This window comes from Ovis canadensis, chromosome 10 (assembly GCF_042477335.2).
Source record: "Ovis canadensis isolate MfBH-ARS-UI-01 breed Bighorn chromosome 10, ARS-UI_OviCan_v2, whole genome shotgun sequence".
NCBI classification, from domain to species: Eukaryota; Metazoa; Chordata; class Mammalia; order Artiodactyla; family Bovidae; genus Ovis; species Ovis canadensis.
Window position 1 is genome coordinate 26,118,472 of NC_091254.1, and position 24,823 is coordinate 26,143,294.

General features: G+C 44.8%; 1 protein-coding gene across 3 annotated transcripts in view; it reads right to left on the reverse strand.

Annotated features, from left to right (window-relative positions):
- VWA8 (von Willebrand factor A domain containing 8) overlaps positions 1 to 24,823 on the reverse strand; it is a 383,224-nt gene that overhangs the window by 21,895 nt on the left and 336,506 nt on the right. For all 3 annotated transcript variants that reach the window (XR_011259328.1, XM_069601241.1, XM_069601242.1), the window contains 3 exons: positions 21,602 to 21,710; positions 6,371 to 6,496; positions 3,714 to 3,872 (listed from right to left, as the gene is read on the reverse strand). Coding sequence is in view for 2 of the 3 variants with exons in the window: in XM_069601241.1 (XP_069457342.1) it covers positions 3,714 to 3,872; positions 6,371 to 6,496; positions 21,602 to 21,710 (394 nt within the window). In the remaining variant the exon portion in view is untranslated. The remainder of the gene's footprint in view (positions 1 to 3,713; positions 3,873 to 6,370; positions 6,497 to 21,601; positions 21,711 to 24,823) is intronic.

Below are 24,823 nucleotides of genomic sequence, written 5' to 3' on the forward strand. Positions count from 1 at the left end.
AATGCAGGAGACCTAGGAGATGTGAGTCCATCCCTGGATCAAGGAGATCACCTGGAGAAGGACATGGATACCCACTCCAGGATTCTTGCTTGGAGGATTCCATGGAGAGAGGAGCCTGGCGTGCTATGGTCCATGGGGTCACAAAAGAGTTGAACATGACTGAAGTGACTTAGCAAGCACACATAAAATAGATAACTAATGAGAACCCATTGTATAGCACAGAAGCTCTACTCCATGCTCAGTGGTGATAAATAGGAAGGAAAGCCAAAAGAGGGGATATATGTATACAGATAGCTGATCACTTTACTGTACAGCAGAAATGAACAAAACATTGTAAAGAAACTATGCCCCAATAAATTTTTTTCAAAGAATAAAAAGAAAAATGGTGGGAAAAACCCCAAAAAAAAAAAAAAGAGAGAGAGAGAGAGACTGTCAGCAAAATACTGCTTTGGGGATGGTTCCCCAAAGGCGGGTGTCTGGAGAGTGTGCTCTGCTGTGCCTTTTTTACTGCATGCCTCTCTGGAGTCATCTATCAGAGTTAATTTTTATAGGTCTTCCTCGAAAGGTTCCAAGCTCAAGTTTGGCAGGGAATGCTGTACCTGACAGAGACTGCTCTCAGCAAGTGCTCAATCGGCACCTGTAATTTTGTTGAATTTAGTTGAAATTCAGCAGGTCATGTGCCAACAATTTGTTTTCTAATTGTCAATCAGAAACAAAACAAAACAAGATCTTGTGAATGTTTGCTTCTTTGATATTATTTCTTTCTTTGTACAACATGTCCAGTTGGACTAATTGTTCTTCCAGATTACAGACTTTTAACCGTGAGAATTAGACAAACACAAATCTCTCCATATATTCTGCATGTGAGATGCAGTGAAATATCCAACACGCTCCCTCCCTGTTAGCTTGGTCACTTCCTGCCTTCTGTCTCAGCCTTTACCCAGTCCTGGGGAACTCTGTCAGTCCATTTCTTGCTGAACTTCTACTGAATCTGCAAGAAGTAGCTTCACATACAGAACAGTTCTGTTCTCAAGACATAGAAATCCTCTTTCGAATGGAAAAATGTTTCTAGATAACTATGAATATCTAGATAACTCTGGGCTTCCCGTATGGCTCAGTGGCAAAAAGAATCTCCCTGCCAAGGCAGGAATTGCCAGCAACCCCAGTTTGATCCTTGGGTCTGGAAGATCCCCTGGAGAAGGAAATAAAAACCCACTCCAGTATTCTTGCTTCTTGCCTGGAAAATCCCACGGACTAGAGGAACCTGGTGGGCTAGGCCATAGGGTTGTAAAGAGTTGGACACAACTGAGCATGCACGCACCACATATACGAATATACTGGTTTTAACTGTGGAATGTTTGCTGTGGTCTATGAGAAGTTAAAATCTTCATGTAACTCAAAGGGAGCTCAAAGGGAGCTCAAAGGGAGCTCAAAGGGAGCTGAGGTACCCTGGGCTTCAAGATCCACAAGAGAAGTGAATGGGCTGATCCAATTATTTGCAGAACTCAAGGTTTTAAAACATAGGTGGGATTTATGCTGATACAATGGATGTCTAACCATCTACTTCAATCACAGTGGTCCAAGTGACTGAAGAATTATGCTCCATCTTATACTAGCAAAGACCTAAATTACTTAAAAATGTTAAACCCATATGACATAAAAAAGTACATGTACAGTGGAATATTACTCAGTCATAAAAGAATGAAATAATGCCTTTTGCAGCAACATGAATGGACCTGGAAATTGTTGAACTAAGTGAAATAAGCCAGACAGAGACAGACAAATATCATATGAGAACACTTATATATAGAATCTAAAAAAAAAAAAAACAAAAAAAAACCCCAAATGAACTTATTTCCAAAACAGAAAGAGAGTTATACACACAGAATACACACTTATGGTTATCAAAGGGGAAAAGGGGATGAGGGGAGGAGTACATTAGGAGGATGGGATTAACATACACACACCACCATATATAAAATAGATAACAAGGACCTACTGTATAAGACAGGGAACTACACTCAATATCATGTAATAACCTATAACAGAAAAGAATATGAAAAAGTATATATATATATGAATCACTTTGCTGCATACCTGAAACTAACATGATACTGTAAATCAACTATACTTCAAGAAAATATTTTTAAAAAAACACAGAAAAGTAAAAAAAAAAAAAAATCAAAAATCAAGAAAAACTCATTTGAAGGGAGGGAGGGCCAAGGAGGGAAAGCGCTGAACACTCGTCTGGGAGCCATAAGGCAGAACAGGGCTGGCCTGGCTGTGCTCGGATCCTGGCACAAAGACTCCTGGCAACTGAACCCAAGAGGGGTCTGGGGCAGCCCCGTGGTGCTCACTGGTCACTAGGGGCAGCGCGTTCCAGCTCCTCAGGGAGACAGAGCTACTCCCCACGATGAGGGTCCATGTCCCACTGTGTTTGCAGGACATGGACACTGGCAGAGTCTTAGGCAGCCTGACAACCCACAGCACTCACTGACTCAAGACGCCTGTTCCTTATCCCTTCATTGTAAAAGGAATCTTTCACACAGAGTTTCACACAAGGGACTCTGGGAGCCTCGCAGCCTCAAATGTGGGCCGAAAGTCAATGAAGCGGCGGGTTTCACAGTCTGCTTCTTGCTGTATCCATCACAACACACACACACGGCTCAGCACAGTAATCCCCAGGTGTGGGCGGGATGTCAAGCTAAGGCATTGGAGATGGGCTGTTTCTGAAGGATGTGTTTGATCTCCAACGGGGTCGAGAATATTTAGGATAGACTGGGTACCCGTGACCCATGGCTGCACATATATTGCTCCTCTCAACTGAGCTGCTGATAATAATCACTCGGCACCGTGTTCAGGTTATTTGCTCTGGTCAAAGCCAGGAGTGCGGTACCCTTCTCAGGGCTCAGGGCTCAGGGCTCTGGGCTCTGAGGAGGCAAAGCAAACTCAGTGATGACAAAAGGACTATCATCGAAAGGGGATCATTTCTCCCAGGGCACCTTCGCCATCGGCTGGGGAGACTCCTGTCACTGTGTGACCCTCCCTGTGAGCCAAGGCCAGGCAATGCTGAGAACCGTGAGAGGCGGCCTGGTTGGTGATGGAGCAGGAATGGATGGGTGGGTGAGGGGTGCTGGGGTGGGGATGGTGGCCCTGAGAAACCTGGGGAGACACCTGCCGTGCTTCTATCTGCCTGTTTCTGCTCCTCCCCACCCCACTCCGATGTGCGGCTTCCTGGGCGGCTCAGCGGTAAAGAATCTTCCGCCTGCCCATGCGGAGACGCAGGCTCCATCCCTCGGTTGGGAAGATCCCCTGAAGAAGGAAATGGCAACCTGCTCAGTATTCTTGCCGGGGAAGTCCCATGGACAGAGGAGCCTGGCGGGCTCTAGTCCAGAGGGTGGCAAAGGAATCGGACACGAGTGAGTGACTCAACGACAACAGCAACACCACCACACGACCCAACTTGTCAAGGGCAGTGTTTTCTTCTGTAGCTACTGGTCTTTAGGTCACGGTCTTATCATTTTCTGATTATTAGAGCAGACAAAACAGAAGGCTCCCTTTCTCGGTGCTGACAGATGGGTTGATGAGAAGATGAAGACCCTGTCTGCTCCAGGTGAGCACCCCCCCCAGCCAGCCTCACATCCTGACCCGGGGTGACTCCTGGGCAGATGGGGTCTGGGATGCCTCTCACCCTCGACAGTTCACGCCGTTACCTTAAACTTCTCCTCATAGTTCTCGAAGGCCTCCATGACCATGCACACAGCTTCCATCGAGCGCTCGAGCCGGCCATCCACCCCGTTGAAGCGGTACATGCTGCCCGACACGTCTACCACCAGGCGCAGGCGCTTGGGTTTCTGTTGGGGGCTGCCCATCTGAGGGAGGGATGACAGAAAGGCCTTGAGAACCAGAAAACCATCACTGGCTGCGGTTCTGAGGGGTCTCACGCCAGCCCCAGAGTGCCAGCTGCCAGGTAGGTGGGTCAGCTGTAGGCTGCGTCCTGCACAAGGCTGTCCTGGCAGGTGAGGAGGCATGGGTTGGTACCGTTAGGAATCGGGTCACACAGCTAGAGGTGAGTGGCGGGCTCCCCATCAATCATATTACCACCCAAGCTCTGCCTTATGTCAGATCAGCGGCAACGTGAGATTCTCACAGGAGCACAAACCCTACTGTGAACTGTGCATGTGAGGAGTCTAGGCTGCTTACTCTTTATGAGAATCTAATGCCTGATAATCCGATTCTGCAGGAGGAGGAGGGGGCAACAGAAGATGAGATGGGTGGATGGTATCACCGACTCAATGGACATGAGCTTGAGCAAACTCTGGGAGAGAGTGGAAGACAGGGAAGCCTGGCGTGCTGCAGTCTACGGGGTAGCAAACGGTCAGACACGACTTGGCGACTGAACAATGACAATCATTTCATCATATAATTACAATGTAATAATAATAGAAATATCAATAAAGTACACAATAAACAAAATGTGTTTGAATCATCTCGAAACCATCCCCCCAACAAACCCTGCCTGGTCCATGGAAAAACTGTCTTCCATGAAACCTGTCCCCAGTGCCCAAAAAGTTGGGGACTGCTGAGCTACAGAATTTCAGTAAATGGAGCTTCAGGTTTGTGTTGGTAGTTGGGGCCACATGGGGGAGGATTTTCCTTTGGAATATGGTCCTTTCGAGACCCAACCTAGTCCAGCAGAACTTCCTTAATGAGACTGATGCCATCTTAAAAACAATAATCAGGAAAGAATATAAACCCCCATGTGTCATTTTCTCATTAAGCCTTAGAGCCAGTTTCTCTAGGAAGATGGAGCTATTCTGGCAGCCCACAGCAATTTTACCTGTTGTGTGGTGACCTGAAAATCACTTCCACATGGTCAGTAAGAAATGTCAGATTCCTAAACTCAGGGATGTGAGGGGCAGGGGCTTCCTGGAAAGAAGTGAAGGAAAATCTCTCTTTCTGTCTTTTGCCTTTAGGAAGCTTTCAGCTTTCTACTCCTTCCAGTTACTGAATTACTGCTTCTTTTTACTTTTCCTGGCATTAAAGGCATGAACGTGGCATCGAACTATAGGTCAGCAGCAATCATCAATTAAAATGTGAAACGCTTAGGAGTTTCAGTTTGGTTTTGGACCCAGGCCTGCCAATGTGCAGAAAGAAAAACGAAAGTATGCTTGTCAGATTTACTTACAAGAGAAAAAGGAGAAAAATTCCAGATTATTTGGTTACCATACACTCGCTGACATGCATGAAAACGAATGAGCAAAGTTCGTCATTTTAAGAAAATGCTGTGGGTACTGGTTGGAGACAGATTCAGCATATTTCTGAAAAGCTTGTTGAGTCTGCCTACCTTAGGCACTGCCTAACAGTGCCTCATGCTCCATGACGACTCACGGTTTCAGATGTATTTAAACACAGTGGTGGACCACAGTGAGTCAGTAAAGAAAGAGGCCATTGACTCATACCCGTATGGCTCCCCGCCCACCCCACCAATCCCCCGGGTCTCAGTGGCTACTCAGCAATTCCAGTTATTCGAGGATTTTGGAAGTCCAGAGCCCTCTAAGAGACTCACCTACTTGCCCCTTGTATTACTGCAAATATTTTAATGTTATGACTGTTAAACTTTACACTCTGGGAGAATTCCTTATTTTCTAAACATTTCTTTGGTCACACGATAAACACAGATCTTTAAAGGAACAGAACAGCAGAAAACCACTAAGATGGCTCTAGCGTTCTCATCTGCGTCACCCTCTGGGATTCAGGGGCGTGGAGTGACTTGTGTTTCCCCTCCAGGGCACTGCTCTGTGTCCTGGGGGCTCGTCTGCGAGATGGCAGCGGCCTCTCTGGCTCCCAGTGGCTGCTGGCAGGCACTGGCGGCACACCGGAGCCGGGGGGTGGCGTGTGTGTTCCCTCCGCCCGTCCCGCGGCCCGAGGGTGGTCCTCCTCCTCCTGCTGACAGCCTCGGCCCTTGGCGGGGAGCCCTCCCCATGATCCACCGTGTCCAGGTTCCAGTAAGTGCTCTCTCCTCCGCCCTTTCAGACTGAGGGCAGATCCCTGCTGTTGGAAGACCACACTGTCTCTTTTTGGACTTTCCTACACCCCACCCTTACTTTTGTAAACAGTCTCCTTATTAGGTTCCCTCAAATGCTCAATTTGAATGTGCCTGGTATTTCTTGACTCAAGCTGGGATCTTGATTCATATAATAAACTGTAATATTTATGTTTTCTTCTAATTAAAAATATATATAATGCTTTCCTTGATGGCCATATTCAGGGTTTGTCGTCTTTCGACTAAAACAGCAACTCCAGGAAGCGTCTGCCTGTGAAGAAAGTCAAACTACAGGTCCGAGGCTCCCAGGGCCCCCATACTCACTTGTGGCTCCAGCTCACCCCGGCGTTTGTAGATGGCTTTTTCTCCAGTCAGCCCATCAATGATCTTGGCATCGTCTAGCTCCCCAGTAGCCTGGTGTCTTAGCCACTGCCTTTCTTTACCTTTAGCCTACAAAGACACACACATGAATGCTTACTTTAGCTCTGGAGAGTCCCTGATACATTTTACGCATGAACAACAGGAAACACGGAGCTTCCCTGGTGGCTCAGTGGTAAAGAATCTGCCTGTCAATGCAGGAGACAAGGGTTCGACCCCTAGATTGGGGAGATTCCCTTGAAGAAGGAAATGGCAACCCATTCCAGTATTCTTGCCTGGAGAATCCCATGGACAGAGGAGCCTGATGGGCTACAACAGTCCGCGGGGTTGCCAAAGAGTTGGACATGACTGAGTAACGAAATAAACTGAGCAACAACATCAGGAAACACGCCAGGGATCTCTTCAGTATGTGCTGGTTCCACGAGCACAGCTTCATAAAGGGACTGGTTTCGGCTCTGCTGACAAAGAAATGCCCTTTGCGTAGATTTTGTCCATTACATGTGTTTTAACATATGGAAGGACAAAATGAGCTCACGGCGCGTATGAACAGGATAGTGGTAGGCAAATGAACCTCTGGAGAAGTATGCAGTATCTGTAATGGTGATGCATCTCTTCTGGATTTTCTGTCACGGTACTCCTAGAAAATTTATTAGGTAACAAATTAATCAGCTTGGACTTGTTAACACTGTCTGCAAGCACAGAGAAAACGTAGTCTTCAGATTCTTAAATGTGATCTTCAGATTCTTCCTTTTCAAGAAGTTGTTGTTCAAGTTCTCTGTGACTTAGAGTGCATATGGGAGCGGCTGAGAATCACAGTGCACCAACATTTTGTACCCTACTGACATTCTGATTATCTACATTCAGAAATCTCCTAAATTCCTTTTCTAAAGATTATTTCCACATAATGCTTAAAACTATGCCCAGTGGACTAAGATGACAGTTAAGTGATAAAGAGTCGTCACATCCCAATGAAGGCACAGGTTTATCAAAGCTGATATTTACATTAAGAACCCAGACAATGAAATAATACTCAGTGCTAAAAACGAATCAGCTATCAAGACGCGGAAGGACATGGAGGTAACTTAAATGCATATTACTAAGTGAAAGAGGTCCATCTGAAAATGCTACAGCAGGTATGGTTCCAACAATACGACATTCTTTAAAAGGGTGAAGCTATGGGGAAAGTAAAAGAAGTCAGTGGTTGCCAAGGGTTGGTGGAGAGGGAGAGATGAAAAGGCAAGGCACAGAGGATCTTTAGGGCAGTGAAACTATTCTAGATGATGCTGTAATGGCAGATACACGTCACTACACATTTATCCAAACCCATAGAATGCACAACACTCAGAGCGATTCCTAATGTGAACTATGGACTCTGGGTGATAATGTGTCAGTAGAGGTTCATCACTTGCAGCAAATGTACCACGTCGGTGGTAGATGTTGGTAATAGGGAAGGGCATGTGCGGGGCAGGAGGGATATAGAAATTCTCTGCCCTTTCTGATCAATTTTCTGGGAATCTAAAGTTGTTCTAAAAACCTGAAGTCTCTTAAAAAATCCAGTTATGAATATAATGATAACTCTTTACTATACTGAGCCCATTTGCATTTCAGCAATGCACCTGTCAAGACAAAGAGTGGCTCAGGGTAGAAAAAGCCTAAGACTCGGATTCAGCACGTGAAAATCCTAGTTTTGTCTCACTTTGGGCAGTTACTGAGATTCTCTGTGTCTCTGCAGCCCCGTCTCCAAACTGAGGGGACACTGTGTCTGTGAGCGTCTGCCTGAAGTATTACAGTCTGCATTTGGGCTTCCCTGGTGGCTCAGATGGTAAAGAATCCGCCTGCAGTGCGGGAGTCCTGGGTTCCCTGGGTTGGGAAGATCCCCTGGAGGAGGGCATGGCAACCCACTCCAGTATTCCCGCCTGGAGAACCCCCATGGACAGAGGAGCCTGACAGGCTGCAGTCCATGGGGTCACAGAGTTGGACATAACTAAGCGACTAAGCACAGCACAGTCTACGTTTAATTAGAAACAGAAGTCACTAGTATTAAGTGGCGGAGAAGGCGATGGTACCCCACTCCAGTACTCTTGCCTGGAAAATCCCATGGACAGAGGAGCCTGGTAGGCTACAGTCCATGGGGTCGTGAAGAGTCGGATATGACTGAGCGACTTCACTTTCACTTTTCACTTTCGCGCACTGGCGAAGGCAATGGCAACCCACTCCAGTGTTCTTGCCTGGAGAATCCTAGGGGAGCCTGGTGGGCTGCTGTCTATGGGGTCGCACAGAGTCGGACACGACTGAAGCGACTTAGCAGCAGCAGTAGCAATATTAAGCAGAGGATTTCCCAGTTAATTTTTTTTTACCCTTTGCCTCTTCCTAATTATATCAAAATAATGACAGTAATATTTTCTCAAGGAACTAGGAATTGTTCCTAATTTGTAAGCTTCTAAGCATTAATCAAAGTCCAAAAAGTGACTCTGAAGCAATTTTTTTTTCCACTAATAGATCTATTCTTCAATAACAGAAATAGCTGAATTGCCTGTCTGCTAAGTGCAACAAATTATGGGGAAAATAACTGCTTAGGAAACCAGTTCACTTCATGTCTATTTTGACATTAGCGTCAATGTAGTTATATTAAGCTGGTTTGCTATTGATAGTAAACATTTTGAGAGACTTGGGTGGATAATTAGTTACATGAAACATACTTTGCTTTCCAAAATTCATTTTTCTGCTCCAACATCAGCACTCGCAGCACTCAAAAGAACAGAAAACATCTACAGCCACTTAGCAGATATGTAACTGGATGAAAATCTTTCATTATCTGGAGTTTGGTGGGTGGGTGCAGGGTGGGGTGGGGTGGTGGTGGTATACCAAAAATCTCCTAAATAGCTATCTAAGGCTCTCAGCCATTTGGTTGTTCTCTAAGTTGGGACAGAGTCAGATCTAAGAATACAAGAGACCTGGGTTCAATCCCTGGGTTGGGAAGATCCTCTGGAGGAGGAGATGGCAACCCCACTGCAATATTCTTGCCTGGGAAATCCCAGGGACAGAGGATACAGTCCATGGGATCACAAAAGAATCGGAGACAACTCAGTGACTAAACAATAACAATCTTCTAAATATCTTTATAAAGATCCCACTGTAATGAAGCTATCTGGAGTAAGGATGGTTTGCTATTTTAAATATTCCTATATTTACCTAAAGTATACTAGTACATTTACCATTTGCCAGAAGAACTTTGTCTTCAATTTTCCTTGGTAGGCTTGTGAGATAGAAATCTCACTGGCCAGCTAACTATCGAAGTCACTTCTTGTGAGGCAGCTCCTTAAGACTATAAAGTAAACAAATGGTAACTCTTTGTTACAGATTTGCAAAATCCTGTGCTATTGGTGCCAATCCCTGATCAGGGGTAGAGCACAGAGGCTGCTGTAACAGACTGAAGGCACAAGAAGGGAATGACAGGTGGTGTGAGTTTGGGGAAAAGGTCTAACTTAAGAGCAAGAGAACCACGATCCAGAAAGGTGTGTTAAACAACCAGCCCAACAGCACTGCAAAATTCTTCTTTTGGTATCTATGCTAATAACTGGAAAAGACCCTGATGCTGGGAGAGACTGAGGGCAAGGAGAGAAGGGGGCGACAGAGGATGAGCTGGTTGGCTGGCATCACTGACTCAATGGACAAGAGTTTGCACAAACTCAAGGTGACGGTGAAGGACAGGGAAGCCTGGTGTGCTGTAGTTTGTCGGGTTACAGAGAATCGGACACAACTTAGCAACTGAACAACAACAATGCTAATAATTACTAAACATTATAATAAAAGGAGGTCCTGGGGAGGGAGGTGGGAGGGGGGTTCATGTTTGGGATCGCATGTACACCCGTGGTGGATTCATGTCAATGTATGGCAAAACCAATACAGTATTATAAAGTAAAATAAAGTAAAAATAAAACTTAAAAAAAAAATAAAATAAAAGGAGGTTCTTTCTAGGGGATCTATTATTGCCCTTAGTAAGGGGGTTATCAAATTACAAAATACTTATTTTTCCCTTATAATATCATGTTTGTCTGCTGTCTCTAGACTGTCCATCATGGAAGAACCTAGAGATCTGGGGTCTTAACTTTCTTATGCTGGTTTGCTTCTTTTCCTGTGCACAGCTAGCTATCATCTTTTAACATCCTCTCTAGTTTGAAGGCTTTGTTCCCATTCTGTATACCAATAAAAGAAAAAGACTTAATAAAATTTGGGGTGAGAGTGAAGGAAGGGATATGGTTTTTCCAGTAAATCTGCCACCCACTTTTTTGGGTCAACTTTTAAAATTCAAGTATAATATACTCATAATAAAGTGTATAAATCTCAAGTGCAGAGCCAGTGAACTTTAAAAGTGAACACACCCTTGTAACACGCGTACCCCCCTGGGCCTCCTGGAGTCTCTCTTGGACTTGACCCAGGCCCTGCCAAGGACCCCTGCCCCCCACCTGCTTGACTTCTAGCATCACAGATTAGGTTTGTGTGTTTTTGCATTTCATAAAGTGGGATCATATAGTATGTACTCGTCTGTGCCTGGCTGCTTTGATTCAGCATCGTTCCTGGGAAAGGCACTGCCACTCTTGTGCCCAGCAGCTCTTGATTCTCTGTCTCCACCATAACAATGTCCAATCGTGTGACTTTTGACCAGACGTCACAATTGATGTCTTATCCGCTGCTGCTGCTGCTAAGTTGCTGTGCGACCCCATAGACGGCAGCCCACTAGGCTCTCCCGTCCCTGGAATTCTCCAGGCAAGAACAGTGGAGTGGGTTGCCAATGCCTTCTCCAATGCATGAAAGTGAAAAGTCAAAGTGAAGTCGCTCAGTCATGCCCAACTCTTAGCGACCCCATGGACTGCAGCCCACCAGGCTCCTCCGTCTATGGGATTTTCCAGGCAAGAGTACTGGAGTGGGGTGCCATGACTGTATTATTTCCAGCTTGGGGCTATGGTGAGTAATGTTGTCATGAATATCCTTGACCATGTCTTCTGCAGCAGGTACATGTATATTTCAGTTGGGTGGATATGCTGGATACACTCAGGTTTAGGAGATACCATGAAATAGGTTTCCAAAGTGGTTTTTCCAATTTACATTTCCCAGGATCAGTGTAACAGGGCTTCCTTTGTTTGTATCCTCACCAAAACTTGATATTGACAGTTTCTTTTTTTTTCTTTTAATTTTAGCCATGTTGGTGGGCATCTGTTCTCTTCTTTTAAATTTTTATTTGTGGATAAATGAATTATTTTTGATTCTGCCTGTCACAGATATTTTTAGAAACAAGAACCAGTACTTTTTGTTTTTCAGAAGTGAAAGAATGTGCTAGGCTTTTGCTCCAGAACTATGGACACAAAGACATTTTTATATAGTAGCACTATTCATTCAAGTATATAGCTTGCAGATAAATAGGGACAGATAATTTATTATCTATCATCGAGCCAGCCCACCAGTACTTGGAGGCTCAAAACAGGAAGAGACACGTCAGGATGGGTGTTCTTGAAGGCAATGTGCTGGAGGTGGAGAGGCTCTTCAAAACTCTACTGAGGGCTGGAATAGAAATATTGATTATTTTGGTCTGTTTATTTTACGGGATTCATTAAAATGCTTCTTTAAATAGTAAGTTCCTACTGTATTTAAATATATATTTTTACTTATAATGAAGAGCCAAGACATGTTCTTTATCGTTATTTCTATTGCATGAAGAAAAGTATTCTTGTAAATATGTCCGTTTGCTTTGTATTATGTCATAAATTCATACTAATGAGAATTCATTATATATAAAGATAGGTTTCACTAGTAAAAAGTCTACATTACAGACTTTCTAAAAAAGAAATATAGTTTTATTACTTTCATGTAAAGAATGATTAGCGTGCTCAGAGGATGACGTATTCTGGTTAATTTCACTTTCTGGGAAATAATTGGGTTAACCAGAAGGCACACACAGACTCACACACACACCACACATCTATGGCAGTGAGGACACCAGGAGGAACAAACTTGACAAAAATCAATTATCTTGCGGTTTGTGACACTGTGTCTTGTAACTTCAGCACTGAAAGTATTCTGACTCATCTTAAATCATCACTTATTTGGGTTACGGTTAAGCAAGACTTCTTTGATTTTCTTTGACAGAGTTGCCATTATAATTATTTGACTTATTTATCTTTGGCTGGGCTGCGTCTTCACTGTCGCTTTTCTCTAGTTGTGGTGAGCAGAGGCTACCCTCCGCTTGTGGGGGGCGGGCCTCTCGTGGCGGCGGCTCCTCTTGCTGGGGAGCAGCGGCTCGAGGGCTGACGGCTTCAGCAGCTGTGGCTCCCGGGCCCTAGAGCGCAGTCTCAGCAGTTGCGGTGCGCGGGCTTAGTTGCTCCGTGGCATGTGGGGGTCTTCCTGGATCTGGTATCGAACCCATGCCTCCTGCACTGGCAGGTGGATTCTTTACTGGTGAGCCAGCAGGGAAGCCCAAAGACTTCCTTTAGCTATAAACTCTACAAGCAAGCCAATCTCCTACTATTCCTTTAGAATTAACGGAAAGATTAGAAAGGTTTAAGCGGCTTTGTAGAAAGCACATCCATTCTACAGAGCAAGACGTATAGATGACCATCACTAAATACTTGTTGGGTGAAGAAATAGATGTAAATGGATATTGAGGATACCTGGGAGTAGTGATTTTTTTTTTATTAAACATTAGCTTCCATTATTTAAACATTTCTCCATGTTTGACTAACATATACTTTTTTGCTATTGATTTGTACCATTCAAACAAAAAGGATGCTGAATTAAGGTAAACTTTTGTATATTATTTGTAAAATAACAAATTATAAATCACTGGAAACAATAAAAAATTTTTCTTTATGATTCTTGATATTTTGACATAATATAAATAGCTACTAAATACCTGTTAGGTTGCCAGTTGCTCTAAAGGGTGAAATGGTATTGCAAAAAGGAGCAGCTATGGACCTTCCTGTTTTAGGGAATTCCCTGTTTCTTGAAGTAACATCTCATTGCCAGGGAAAAACAAAACAGAACACTAGTGATTCATGTCCTTCACAAAGGTGATTCTTGTTAGAAGAGCGTTACTCTTGGATGGTGACAAGGAGCTGAACTATTACCCGAGTGACAACATACTGGCATTTTACAATGAGTTGTTATGAGCAATTTCACGTCTCTCCTTCAAGAATTGAAAATTTTTTACTTCAAAGCAGCAGGGAGCTGCATGTATCCGTGAGCATGTGTAACAGGCAGCTAAACTCAATAGCTCAAAACTAGCCCCAGAGCCCGTCCTCCACTCTCCCCAGGTTCTCACGACAAGAGGCAATGGGCAACCCTGTTCTTTCAGCTCTTCAGGGCACATATCTGGGAATCGTCTTTGGCTTCTCTCTCCCTCGAGTCTCACACCTAGGCCACTGGCACAGCCTCTCAACTTCGGTGGCATCTGCCCATCTCGTACCACACCCACGTCAGCCCTAGGTCAGCGGCCACCTCCGCCCACCTGGAGCACTTTAACAGCATCCTACTTGCTTCCCGCCCCCTGACAATCCCCTCTCCACGAAATAACTAGGGTATTTATCAAAACATGCGATTTGCAAGAAATATATCTAAAAAATACCAGCATGACTAAACTCTTAAAAAGCCTGACTTAACTCCAATTTCTCTAATCTAGGAATGAAACAGTATTTCTCTTCTTTGTCACATGCATTATCATACTTTTTGCTCCCTTCTGTTTATACCAACTTCTTGAGTTTTAACTTTTGAGATGATATGGGGATTCAGGCCCTATTTATTATTTTTAAACTTACTATTTTTATATTGTGTACCTTTAGAAAGCGTTATTCTTGATATTTAAACTTTCTTTTCAACATATTTCCCACAATTATTTAGACCTGATTCTGTGTTCAACTGCTTCTAACGCTCATTGTGGTCCTTTAATACTACAGAATTCCCGTGTTGGTTGTTTTTTATTTTTTAGCATTTATTTATTTGGCTACAGCCGGTCTTAGTGCAATATGTGGGATCTAGTTGCCCGACCAGGGGTCAAACCTGGGCCCCCTGCACTGGGAGCATGGAATCTTAGCCACTGGGCCTCTAGGGAAGTCCCAAGTTGCCCATTCTCAAGGAATTTGATTCCTTTCTCAACTGGCTAGGATACTGACACATATATATGTATAATGTGTATACATATTGAATTCAAAATTTAAGTGACATATATTTTTAAAGCCTCTGAATATCTGAAAATGCCTTTCTGTCAGTTTGCACTTCGGCTGAGTAGAGAATTCTTGGGTCACAACTTTTCTCCCCCCAGATCCTGCAGACGCTCTTCACAGTCTTCTGGTGTTCAATACATGTAAGATGAATTTTTCTTTCTTGGATGACAGCTTAGTTTTTGTCTTCCTGTTTGCTTTTATATTTTCTTTGTTTTTGAAGTGTTAAATTCCGTGAGGCTGTCGTGAGGTGTTTATCTCTTTTCATTAACTTTGCCTGGCACTCAGTAAAGCTCTTTTGATCCATTGACTTAGGCCTGTCTTCAGCTCACACGTTTTTACTATTACTTGAATTATTGCTTATGTGTGATTTTTGGTGGCCTCTTTGGGAATATTGCTGGCTCACTCAGTATATATTTACTAGGCACTTACCATTAGCTAAGTACTGTTCTACTTGTTGGGAAGGCTCATGGCTCCATATGTTAGCACTCTGCTCCGTTTTTATTGACCAGCTTTCTTAGGGTTTCTACCTCTACAGTATGGAATAACAATTCAAGTTTTCCATTCACATTAGTAATTAGACTTCAGACTGGATTGAGTCTGTTCTTCCTGCTTTTAATGTAGATTTCAACCTTGGCATTGCATTTTTCATTTTCTTCGAGACCTTCCTCATGGCATTCAATTCCCTTATTATCCCTGCTTGCCTCTTGGCCAGATCCTTTTAAGATGTCTTATTTCACTTACTTCAGGCTTCTTTGAATTGTGAGAACACAAAACAGATGTTTTCTAAAAACCGTTGTTTTCTGAAGAAAATATTCTAGCCTGCTGACATCTTCTTCTATATCTTATTACTTATTATTCTACCTCACTGCAGAATAATTTCATACATCTCATCTTATTTAATTGTTTTTGTACTCTTATTCTTGGATGACGAGACAGCTGTTCAAAGCTGTTCGACAACAGGTTGGATAGATTCTCTACTTTGTTATTATTAGAAGTCTCCTTGAAGATTTTAGACTGGTATTAGCAGTTGAAGCAAAGCTGTACCACTAGCTCAAGAGCTCAGCAGGAAAGGAGTTGGAACCGTGGACAGTCACAGCAGGAGAGCTTCATCTCCACATCATTTCTTATTTTGTTTGGAAAAACCATTGCAGTGGGGCCATTTGGCCTTTGTTTGATCTCGTCTTCAAGCCAAGGATAAGTTGGGGCTGGTCTGGCCCCTTTCCCAGGGTTATTGCCTTTCCAGCTTTCTGCTTGTCGCTCTCTGCCACCGTGTAAAACTCAGACCACCCATCCCCACTGCTCATAGCGCTGCTGCTGTCAGGCACTGCTACTTGTAGTGACAACGTGGAGGTCAAGAGATCGTCTTGACCTTCTAAGAAAATGAAAAATGCAATGCCAAAGTGGAAATCTACATTAAAAGTAGGAAGAACAGACTCAAGCCAGTCTTAAGTCTAATTACTAACGTGAATGGAAAACTTTATTTTATTCCATACTGTAGAGGTAAAAACCCTAAGGAAGCTGGTCAATAAAAACAGAGCAGAGAGCTAACACATGGAGCCTTCTCACCAGCTCTCGGGGTCTCTCTTCTCCTCCCCGTCTTTCCAAGTAAGAGATGTTAATGTGATTTGTGGTCTCACGGACTCACTTGCTAGTATTGCTGTTTCTTAGGAGTCTGAACTGTCTTTGGTACTATTTTCCACAGGGGTCACACTGCATTAAATTTAGCAAAAACTCTTCAAATCTTCTCATATGTCATTAGCACTCTTCCCTATTACATGGGTTTTTTGGTTTACAGCCTTTCAGTTTTTTAATCCTTCTAATGGTCACCTGTCAAAGACTGAGTTCAATCCCTTTGCTCACAGAGCCTGGATGTCAGGACTGTATTTCTCGGTGGTGCTCAGTTAAGCTGTCCTCTTATGGCCATGGAGAGGCTACTGCAGCCTGGCGTGCTGCAGTCCATGGTGTCACAGAGTCGGACACGACTTGGTGACTGATGCCTCATGACGAGTCACTCGTGTGCTAAGAAGCAGTAATTAGCATTTTACTGCTCTCTGGAAATGCAGATGTCCCTTGACAGGACTGCCTCCATTTCTCCCTGCTGCACGCCCCCGTCCCCCACCCCCCACCCCCGCCAGCCCGCCAACTCTTTGCTCTCTGTGGTCACCTTTGTCTACACATCCTTCCTCTTGGCTTAGGCTGTTCTTCTATACAGATGACCATAAAAGCACAGAGATATCTGTATAGATATGCAAGCCTGTCTGGTCCTAATCTTGCTCTTGAACTTGAGTCATAACTTAAAATCTTCAAGTATCATGCTCGACATTTCTCCATGGATGCCCCAGTAGTGTGAAAACATCAGAACAGCCAGAGCAAACATCTGCTTTCTCCACAAGCCTGTCCTTCTCAAGTGTTCCTTGTTTCTGTCCCCAAGGGCTCAAAAGCCTCACCACGCCCCTCTCCCCACGTGCCGTCAGGAACTCTCTGTAGTCCTACCTCCCTAGTCCCATCCTTTCCTCTTCATTCCAATTACCCTGGTTTGGGTGCCTATCACTTCCCACCTGAATAACTGAAGTGATGCTATGACCTGACTTCCTGCCTTCCACTTCTCTCTCCTCTGATATTATATCCCTTCATGGGCTTCCCAGGTGGCTCAGTAGTAAAGAATCTACCTGCCAATGCCGGAGACACAGGTGACTCGGTTCGATCCCTGGTGTTAGGAAGATCCCCTGGAGGAGGAAATGGCAACCCACCCCAGTATTCTTGCCTGGAGAATCCCATGGACAGAGAAGCCTGGTGGGCTACAGTCCATGGGGTCGGTAAGAGTCAGACACAGCTGAGCATGAGCACAGGACTTAAATGATTATAAAACTTCTTTTTTTTTTTTTTTAGGAAAATATTATTTATTTATTTGGCTGTGCCCAGTCTTAGACGTGACGTATGGAATCTTTAGTTGAGGCTTGTGGGAGCTAGTTCCCCAACCAGGAATCGAACCTGGGTCCCCTGCACTGGGAGCATGGAGTCTTAGCCGTCGGACCACCAGGGAAGTCCCTGAAACTACATACAGAAGGTAAAACCACAGCACTCCCTTTCTCAGTCGCTCCCACAATCCTCACTGACTAGAAAAGGTAGTCAGCATGGATTCACCTTCTTTCCAGTTTTCTCTCCACTACCCCCTATACACAGGCCCACCCCGAAGCTGTGAATTCCACAGTCACACTGGAGTTTGCCGTTCTCCAAACAGCTCTGTGTTAAAGTCTTTGTCCCTTTCTCATTGGTTCCTCCTATCTTGACCAGAGCTACCCAAACTGCCTTTGGTGTGTGAACATTTGTTACTGGTCTGTGATACAATAGGTCACATAAATTGATAGTAATCATTTAGAAGTTTATATGACAATTTGACAAAGTAATTTTAGGTTTGTTGAACCTCATATTTAGCAATATGGGCTTGGATTTTGTATGCTGGTTTTTTATATCATTTTTTCACTAATTCATTTCTATTATATGAAGTATTAATCTGTTAAAAGGAAAAGAGGATTGAAGAACAAGGTAGCCTTTGTGAGGAGTTACTGGAAACAATCAACCGGGCTATTGCAGAAATAAGCTTCTTTGCGTGCATTCTAAGTCGCTTCAGTCGTGTCTGACTCGTTGTGACACCATGGACTGTAGCTTCCTTAGGATCCACTAAACTGGTTACTAGGATGTGAGAGAAACACGAACATAAAGGTATTATTTTCCCAATTAACATGTGTGAAGGACTGGTCTTAAAAAAAAAAAAAGTATTCATTTGTGATCAACTGAATAAAAAATAAAACCTGGCCGCTCTCCATAGAAAGTGTGAGAGGTGCTGGTCAAAACCATCTTTCCACCAGCATCCTTAGAAGAGTTGCCAATTGAAACCATACTCATCCTTCACGGTCCAGCTCAAATGACACTTCCTCTGTGAACTCTTCCTTAACTGCCCAGCCTAGAAGTTGCTCACACTGCTGTCTCCAGAACCACAGCACTTAGTTAAAAACTTGCTGAAGCTTTACCAATTGTGTCTTCTCTTACAGCTACATGAATCTTCTTCACCAGGTTGGGTGTTGAGGTCAAGAACCATTATGCAAAATAGATATTCAGTCCCCTGGGTGAAACATAGTTATTATAGATTAAATAAAGTGAATGGGGAAATGCTTTCCATTCTTTGCCTACTGCAAAGTGGGGGCTCTGAATAAAGTTCCTGACCAGGCAGCCACCCACCTCCCAGCCTGAAAGCCTTCTGCATGTCACACTGAGTGGTACCCTGCCCGTGGCTGGCCCCCAGCTCACACCTGGGCTCACACAGTGTCAGCCCTTTCTCTATGCTGTGCCTTCCCCTGGGCATTGTTTTCACCCTGGTCTGTCTAGCAAATACTCGTCTGTCCTTCAAGACTCGGGTCACGGATCCTTTCCTTCAAAATCTATCCTAAGAGTTCCCTCATGGTCCTGTGGTTAAGAAGCCACCTGCCAGTGCAGAGGACCCAGGTTCTATCCCCGGTCTGAGAAGATCCCCCATGCTTCGGGGCCACCAAGCCCGTGTGCCACAACTACTGAGCCCAAGCACCCTGGAGCCCATGCTCCGCAACAAGAGAAGACGCTGCAGTGAGAAGCCTGTGCGCCACAACCAGAGCAGCTCCCACTCACCGCAACGAGAGAAAGCCCACGTGCAGCAACAAAGACCCAGCAGAGCCGAAAGGTACAGAAACAGATGGAATGTGACATTCCTCCCTGAATCTTTCTCCTCTGGGCATCCACTGCGTTCTCTTCCTTGCTCTCCCCAGGCCCTTACATATTAAACAGAAATGATCTGTGCAGGTGCCTGTCCTCCCCCCGCCTCTAGGCTAATACCTTTGCTGAGTACAGAGATAATATCTTATCTCTGTACACACTGAGCACATCAGTGTTCAGAAACACTATTTATCTGAACAATATGCCCATTTTGAACCACTGAAGGAAAAATAAAGAAGATAACCGTTGGTCCACGGAGATATCACGCCTCGCAAAACAAATCAGAGAAAGGCTAATTTAGTTGAGCCTGAGAATGAAATTATGGATAGCTGATTAGGAAAAAAACACTAGAGAGAAGATAGGATTAAACTCAGTGGCTTTTTGTAGAAATGGATATTTTCTTTTGTTAGGGAAAGCTGGAATCAGAGATTCAGATTCTGAACTGAGTATAACTAGAGTTATTACAGATTCTACTATTCTAATAAGGAAACTCTTGCTATTGATTCGTAAAAGGTTCAATCACCAGGACGCTATGATATCCCATGAGGAAGCCAGTCAAGAAGCAAGAGGAGGTCCCTGGTGAAAGATGTCTTAACATGTGGAAGAGGCATTAACTTGGGGCAAGACATTCCCTTTGCTGAGATATTGGTCCAGCCTCCTGGAATCAATGCGTGGGCTTCAAGCTGTGCTTTGCAAAGTTACCCCAAAGGGAGATTTGCTAGTTCCTGGCCAGACTTTGTGCTGTTCACCAAGGAAACACCCTTGGTTACTGGAATTCCACAATAACCCCAAGACAGTTGCATGGTATGAGTCAATCAGAACCACGTGGGACTGGCAGGAGATGCCCCAAAGGGGACCAAATCCAGGCCTCCTTGCTTTGGTTGCAAACTACAGATCCATATGCCACAGCAGGCCCTGTCTATCTTTGGCCAGTAGCTATTTTCAACTGCCACTAGGGTTCCAAACTAACGACCAGAAAGCCCATTTAACAACTTGGTGGATTAAAAAAAAAAAAAAAAATTCCCTAAGGGAAACACTTGAAAATAGATCTGACTTTTCTTCCTTTGACTGATCTTGTAAACAGAACATTTATCTTAAAGGATTGATGTGAAATTAAATGCAATAATGTTTATAAAAATAACCATAGCATGGTGCCCAGTGAATACCAATCAACACATTAACCAGAAGGGAATTCTGATTCCTTCAGTTAAAAACATATTCTTGCATTGCTTCCTAGAACTGTGACTCTTTCAGTGGCCCTTTTGTTCACAGGGTAAAGCCCAGTGTTGCCATGCTCTCAGGGCATCCAGGGCTGGACCACCATCTGGTCCTCACAGCGTGGCCCGCCTTCTCCCTTGCCGTCATCTCCCACCACGCACAGTCTTCTCAGTCACACTGAACTACGTGCTCCTCTCAGAGCTCACTGTGCTCCCCCAGGCTTCAGTGCACCTGTGCGTCCCGCGTCCCATGTCAGAAATGTCCTGACTCCTCGACCAGCTGGAAAATTCCTCGGGATCTTTCGAGAGTGAACTCAAGCATTTCATCTTCCATAAAGCCGATTCTCACTCACCCCGCTGGAAGGTTCTTCTCTACCGAACGCCATGCACGTTCTTCTCTACAGATCTTAGGAAACCGCTTGCTTGTCTTCTTTAAGTTCCTTCTTTGACAGCAAGGGCTGCGTTTTGTTTCCCTGTCCCATCAACAACTTAAGAAATGAATGAGCGACGTGACCATACCCCCTCTCCATTCTAGGTGCCAGCACCATTTGGCATCATCCTCATCTCTCGGGAATCCCTCCTTTCGGCTCTTATTCACCTACTGCCTGGCCGGGGAGCTTAGAGCCCCTCAGAAGCTGCCCTCACTGCCCAGGGCAGTGAGCATTTGTTAAGTGGAAGGGAATTCAATCATTCGGCGTCACCTTGTTCCAGTAGAGGTGGGGTGCTCCTAGGTCTAGATAAGGGAAATCAGAAGTCTGATGCTTTTGAAGTCACCGGTCAAACTGCTGCTTCCTGGCCAGGAGGAAAGCTGAGGTTAAATATTTTTACTAAAATTCAACTACGACAACCATGGAGTGACCCACAGATTTTATGCAGACATTTTGGCATTAGTTAATTTTTTTTGACCGTCTGGCTAGGATACAGATACATTTCTGCAGTGGTTCTGGGGTGAGTCTAATTGGGTGCCCAGATTATTTTCTTGGTTCGTTCATGTTGATTACCTGTAAATTATCCAGGATAATTCGGAGGGAGTGCACCTGTCGTCGAACAGCTCCTGAAAACCTTTCATAGGTGGCAGCATCATATTCACTCATTTGGATCTCCTTTAGCCTAAAATTGGAGGGTGAAAAAGACAACAGCTGAGAGCAAGTACCCGTGGATCTTTTACTGACAGACATCTACTGCTAGAAATAGCCAACTTCTTAGTAACTAGGTTTGCCTTTGAGGAGAAAAAGCAAGAAGTCGGAGAACAAATGCATGGACACCGGCGGGGAGGGGGTGGGGTGGGAGAAACTGGGAGGCTGGGATTGATGCTTGCAGACCACTGAGCGCTGTGGTTGCTCAGTCGCTAAGTCCTGTCTGATCCCCGTGAATAGAGCCTGCCCACCAGGCTCCTGTCCATGGGACTTCCCAGGTAAGAATACTGGAGTGCGCTGCCTTCCCTTCTCTTCCCAACCCAGGGATAAAATCCGCATCCCCTGCATCGGCAGGTAGACTCTTTACTGCTGAGCCACCAGGGAAGCCTGTACGCTACTGACGAAAGTGAAAGTGAAAATCGTCGGTCGTGTCCGACTCTTTACCACCCCATGAACTATACAGTCCATGGAAGTCTCCAGGCCAGAATACCAGAGTGGGTAGCCTTTCCCTTCTCCAGGGGATCTTCCCAACCCAGGGATCAAACCCAGGTCTCCCGAATTGCAGGCAGATTCTTTACCAGCTGAGCCCCAAGGGAAGCCCAGGAATACTGGAGTGGGTAGCCTATCCCTTCTCCAGCAGATTTTCCTGACCCAGGAATGGAACCAGGGTCTGCTGCATTGCAAGCGGATTCTTTACCAACTGAGCTATCAGGGAATATATAAAATAGACAACTGATAGGAACATACTGTACACCACAGGGAACTCTACTTAATGCACTGTGGAGTCCTAAGTAGGAGGGAGATCCAAAAGGGAGGGGATACATGTATATGTGTGGCTGACTGAGTTTGCTGTGCAGTAGAAGCTAACATGGATGTAAGAATTGGACCATAAAGAAAGCTGAGAGCCGAAGAATTGATGCTTTTGAACTGTGGTGTTGAAGACTCTTGTGAGTCCCTTGGACTGCAAGGAGATCCAACCAGTCCATCCTAAAGGAGATCAGTCCTGAATGTTCATTGGAAGGACTGATGCTGAAGCTGAAACTCCAATACTTTGGCCACCTGATGTAAGGAGCTGACTCACTGGAAAAGACCCTGATGCTGGGAAAGATTGCAGGCAGGAGGAGAAGGGGACGACAGAGGATGAGATGGTTGGATGGCATCACTGACTTGATGGACATGAGTCTGAGCAAGATCCAGGAGTTGGTGATGGACAGGGGGCCTGGCGTGCTGTGATTCATGGGGTCGCAAAGAGTCAGACACGACTGAGCGACTAAACTGAACTGAACCAAGACGCTAACACAACACTGTAAAGCAATCATACTTTAATAAAAAAATTAATAAAAAATAACAATTAAAAACTACAGAAAACCAGCTAGTTCAAGTAAAAAGAAATAAAGGAAAGGCAAGAAGTGGTGTCTCCAGCTAATGTTTCAAAAGAGAGGAATGTGTGTGTAGTGATGTGCTGGAAAATGGTTAACAAGTTGCCCTGCAGGGGCAAAGCAGCCCTGATTTGTAGTGTTTGTTGATGCCTGTGTAACTGATTTTATCAACAGAGAGGCCCCTGAATTAGAAAGTGCCCGTGTGCCTCGGCTGTGTAGCACACCACTATTGCATCCCAGACGTGTGCCCGTGATGTTGGCAGACGGTCAGCTCCTGTGGCAGGTTCCTAGAGAGATCCCATGGGATGCTTTTTAAGACCAAGGACATATATTTTTGGTTGACCAAGATAACAGCTCCTGCCCAGAGATTGTCAATAAAAAGGTTGCTTTGTAAAACAGGAGTTTTCTGAAATTGCCGACTGTGTACTTTTAATAGGATAATTGTGTTCTAATACTACTGTGGCGCTGAAATTCTGGTGCTCCTTTTATTATTTTTTCATTATTTGCTTCAGCTGCTGCCCCGCCTCTGCACTTGCAGTTTCCTGAACATACCCTGCACCCTTGCCTCGGTCTCTCCCACCCGTCTTTACCTGCTGACTCCCGTGAACTCTTCACCTCAACGGTCGTCTCTCCCAGGAAGCCTGCTCTGACCTCTGGTCTGCGGTCTGGGCTCCAATATCACTTCGTGCTTGTAGCTATACAGTGGTCGCTACCTGTGCCACGGTCTGCTTCCCGTCTCCCCAACTGCCTCCTTGATTTTTCTCATCTTTATCTGCATGGTGGTTAGCATGATGCCTAGCATAACAGATGCTCAAAACAAACTGAGACAAATCACTGAAATACAAATGAGACTCCACTGTTGAAAGTCTGTGCATGCTGCGTGCTCAGTCGTGTCCGCCTCTTTGCGACCCGTGGACTGGAGTCCGCCAGGCTCCTCTGTCCATGGGATTCTCCAGGTAAGAATACTGGAGTGGGTTGCCATGCCCTCCTCCAGGGGATCCTCCCGACCCGGGGACTGAACCCACATCTCCTGTGTCCCCTGTATTACAGGTGGATTCTACACCAGCTGACCCATCAGAAAAGCCCTACAGTATCTTAAACTAGTCAGAAGTAGGTTTTGCAGTGTTGTATTCATAACAGGCTAATTAGATGACACATTTCTACAAATTTCTATAAATGTAAAGGGTACTAATACTAGAATAGGGAAAGATGAATGTATATCAAAAGCCTGACCACAACACAGTTTTCTAGCTATTGCTACTGTGTGTGTGTATGTGCGTGTGTACAAGTATGTGCATGCATGCAATGCTGGAGGTATGGATCCTCGGTGTGGAGCTGAAACTCTTACCTGGAGTGTATTCTTATTTCCCTTGCCTGGAGATGAACCCCCTAATGCTCTCACTGAAGATGAATGGTCTCTATTCCTCCCATCAGGCCCCGCTCTGGGAAGATTCCACCCATCAGAGGGCAGAGTGCTGGAGTCTTATTAGAATCGCACCATGTTGGGCTTAGACCACCATGAGGGCAGACGGGCAGTTCCTGCCCTACCACCTGGCTGGTTAGCTAACGCCACCTCAAGTGTCAAGACCTAGCGCAAAGGTCACGTCCTATGAAGTCTTGCTTGGTTCCTCCATGAGCAGTGTCTTTCACATATCTTCCATAGATATCTGCTATGGAACCTATACATTTTATTGCTTTTAATACATGT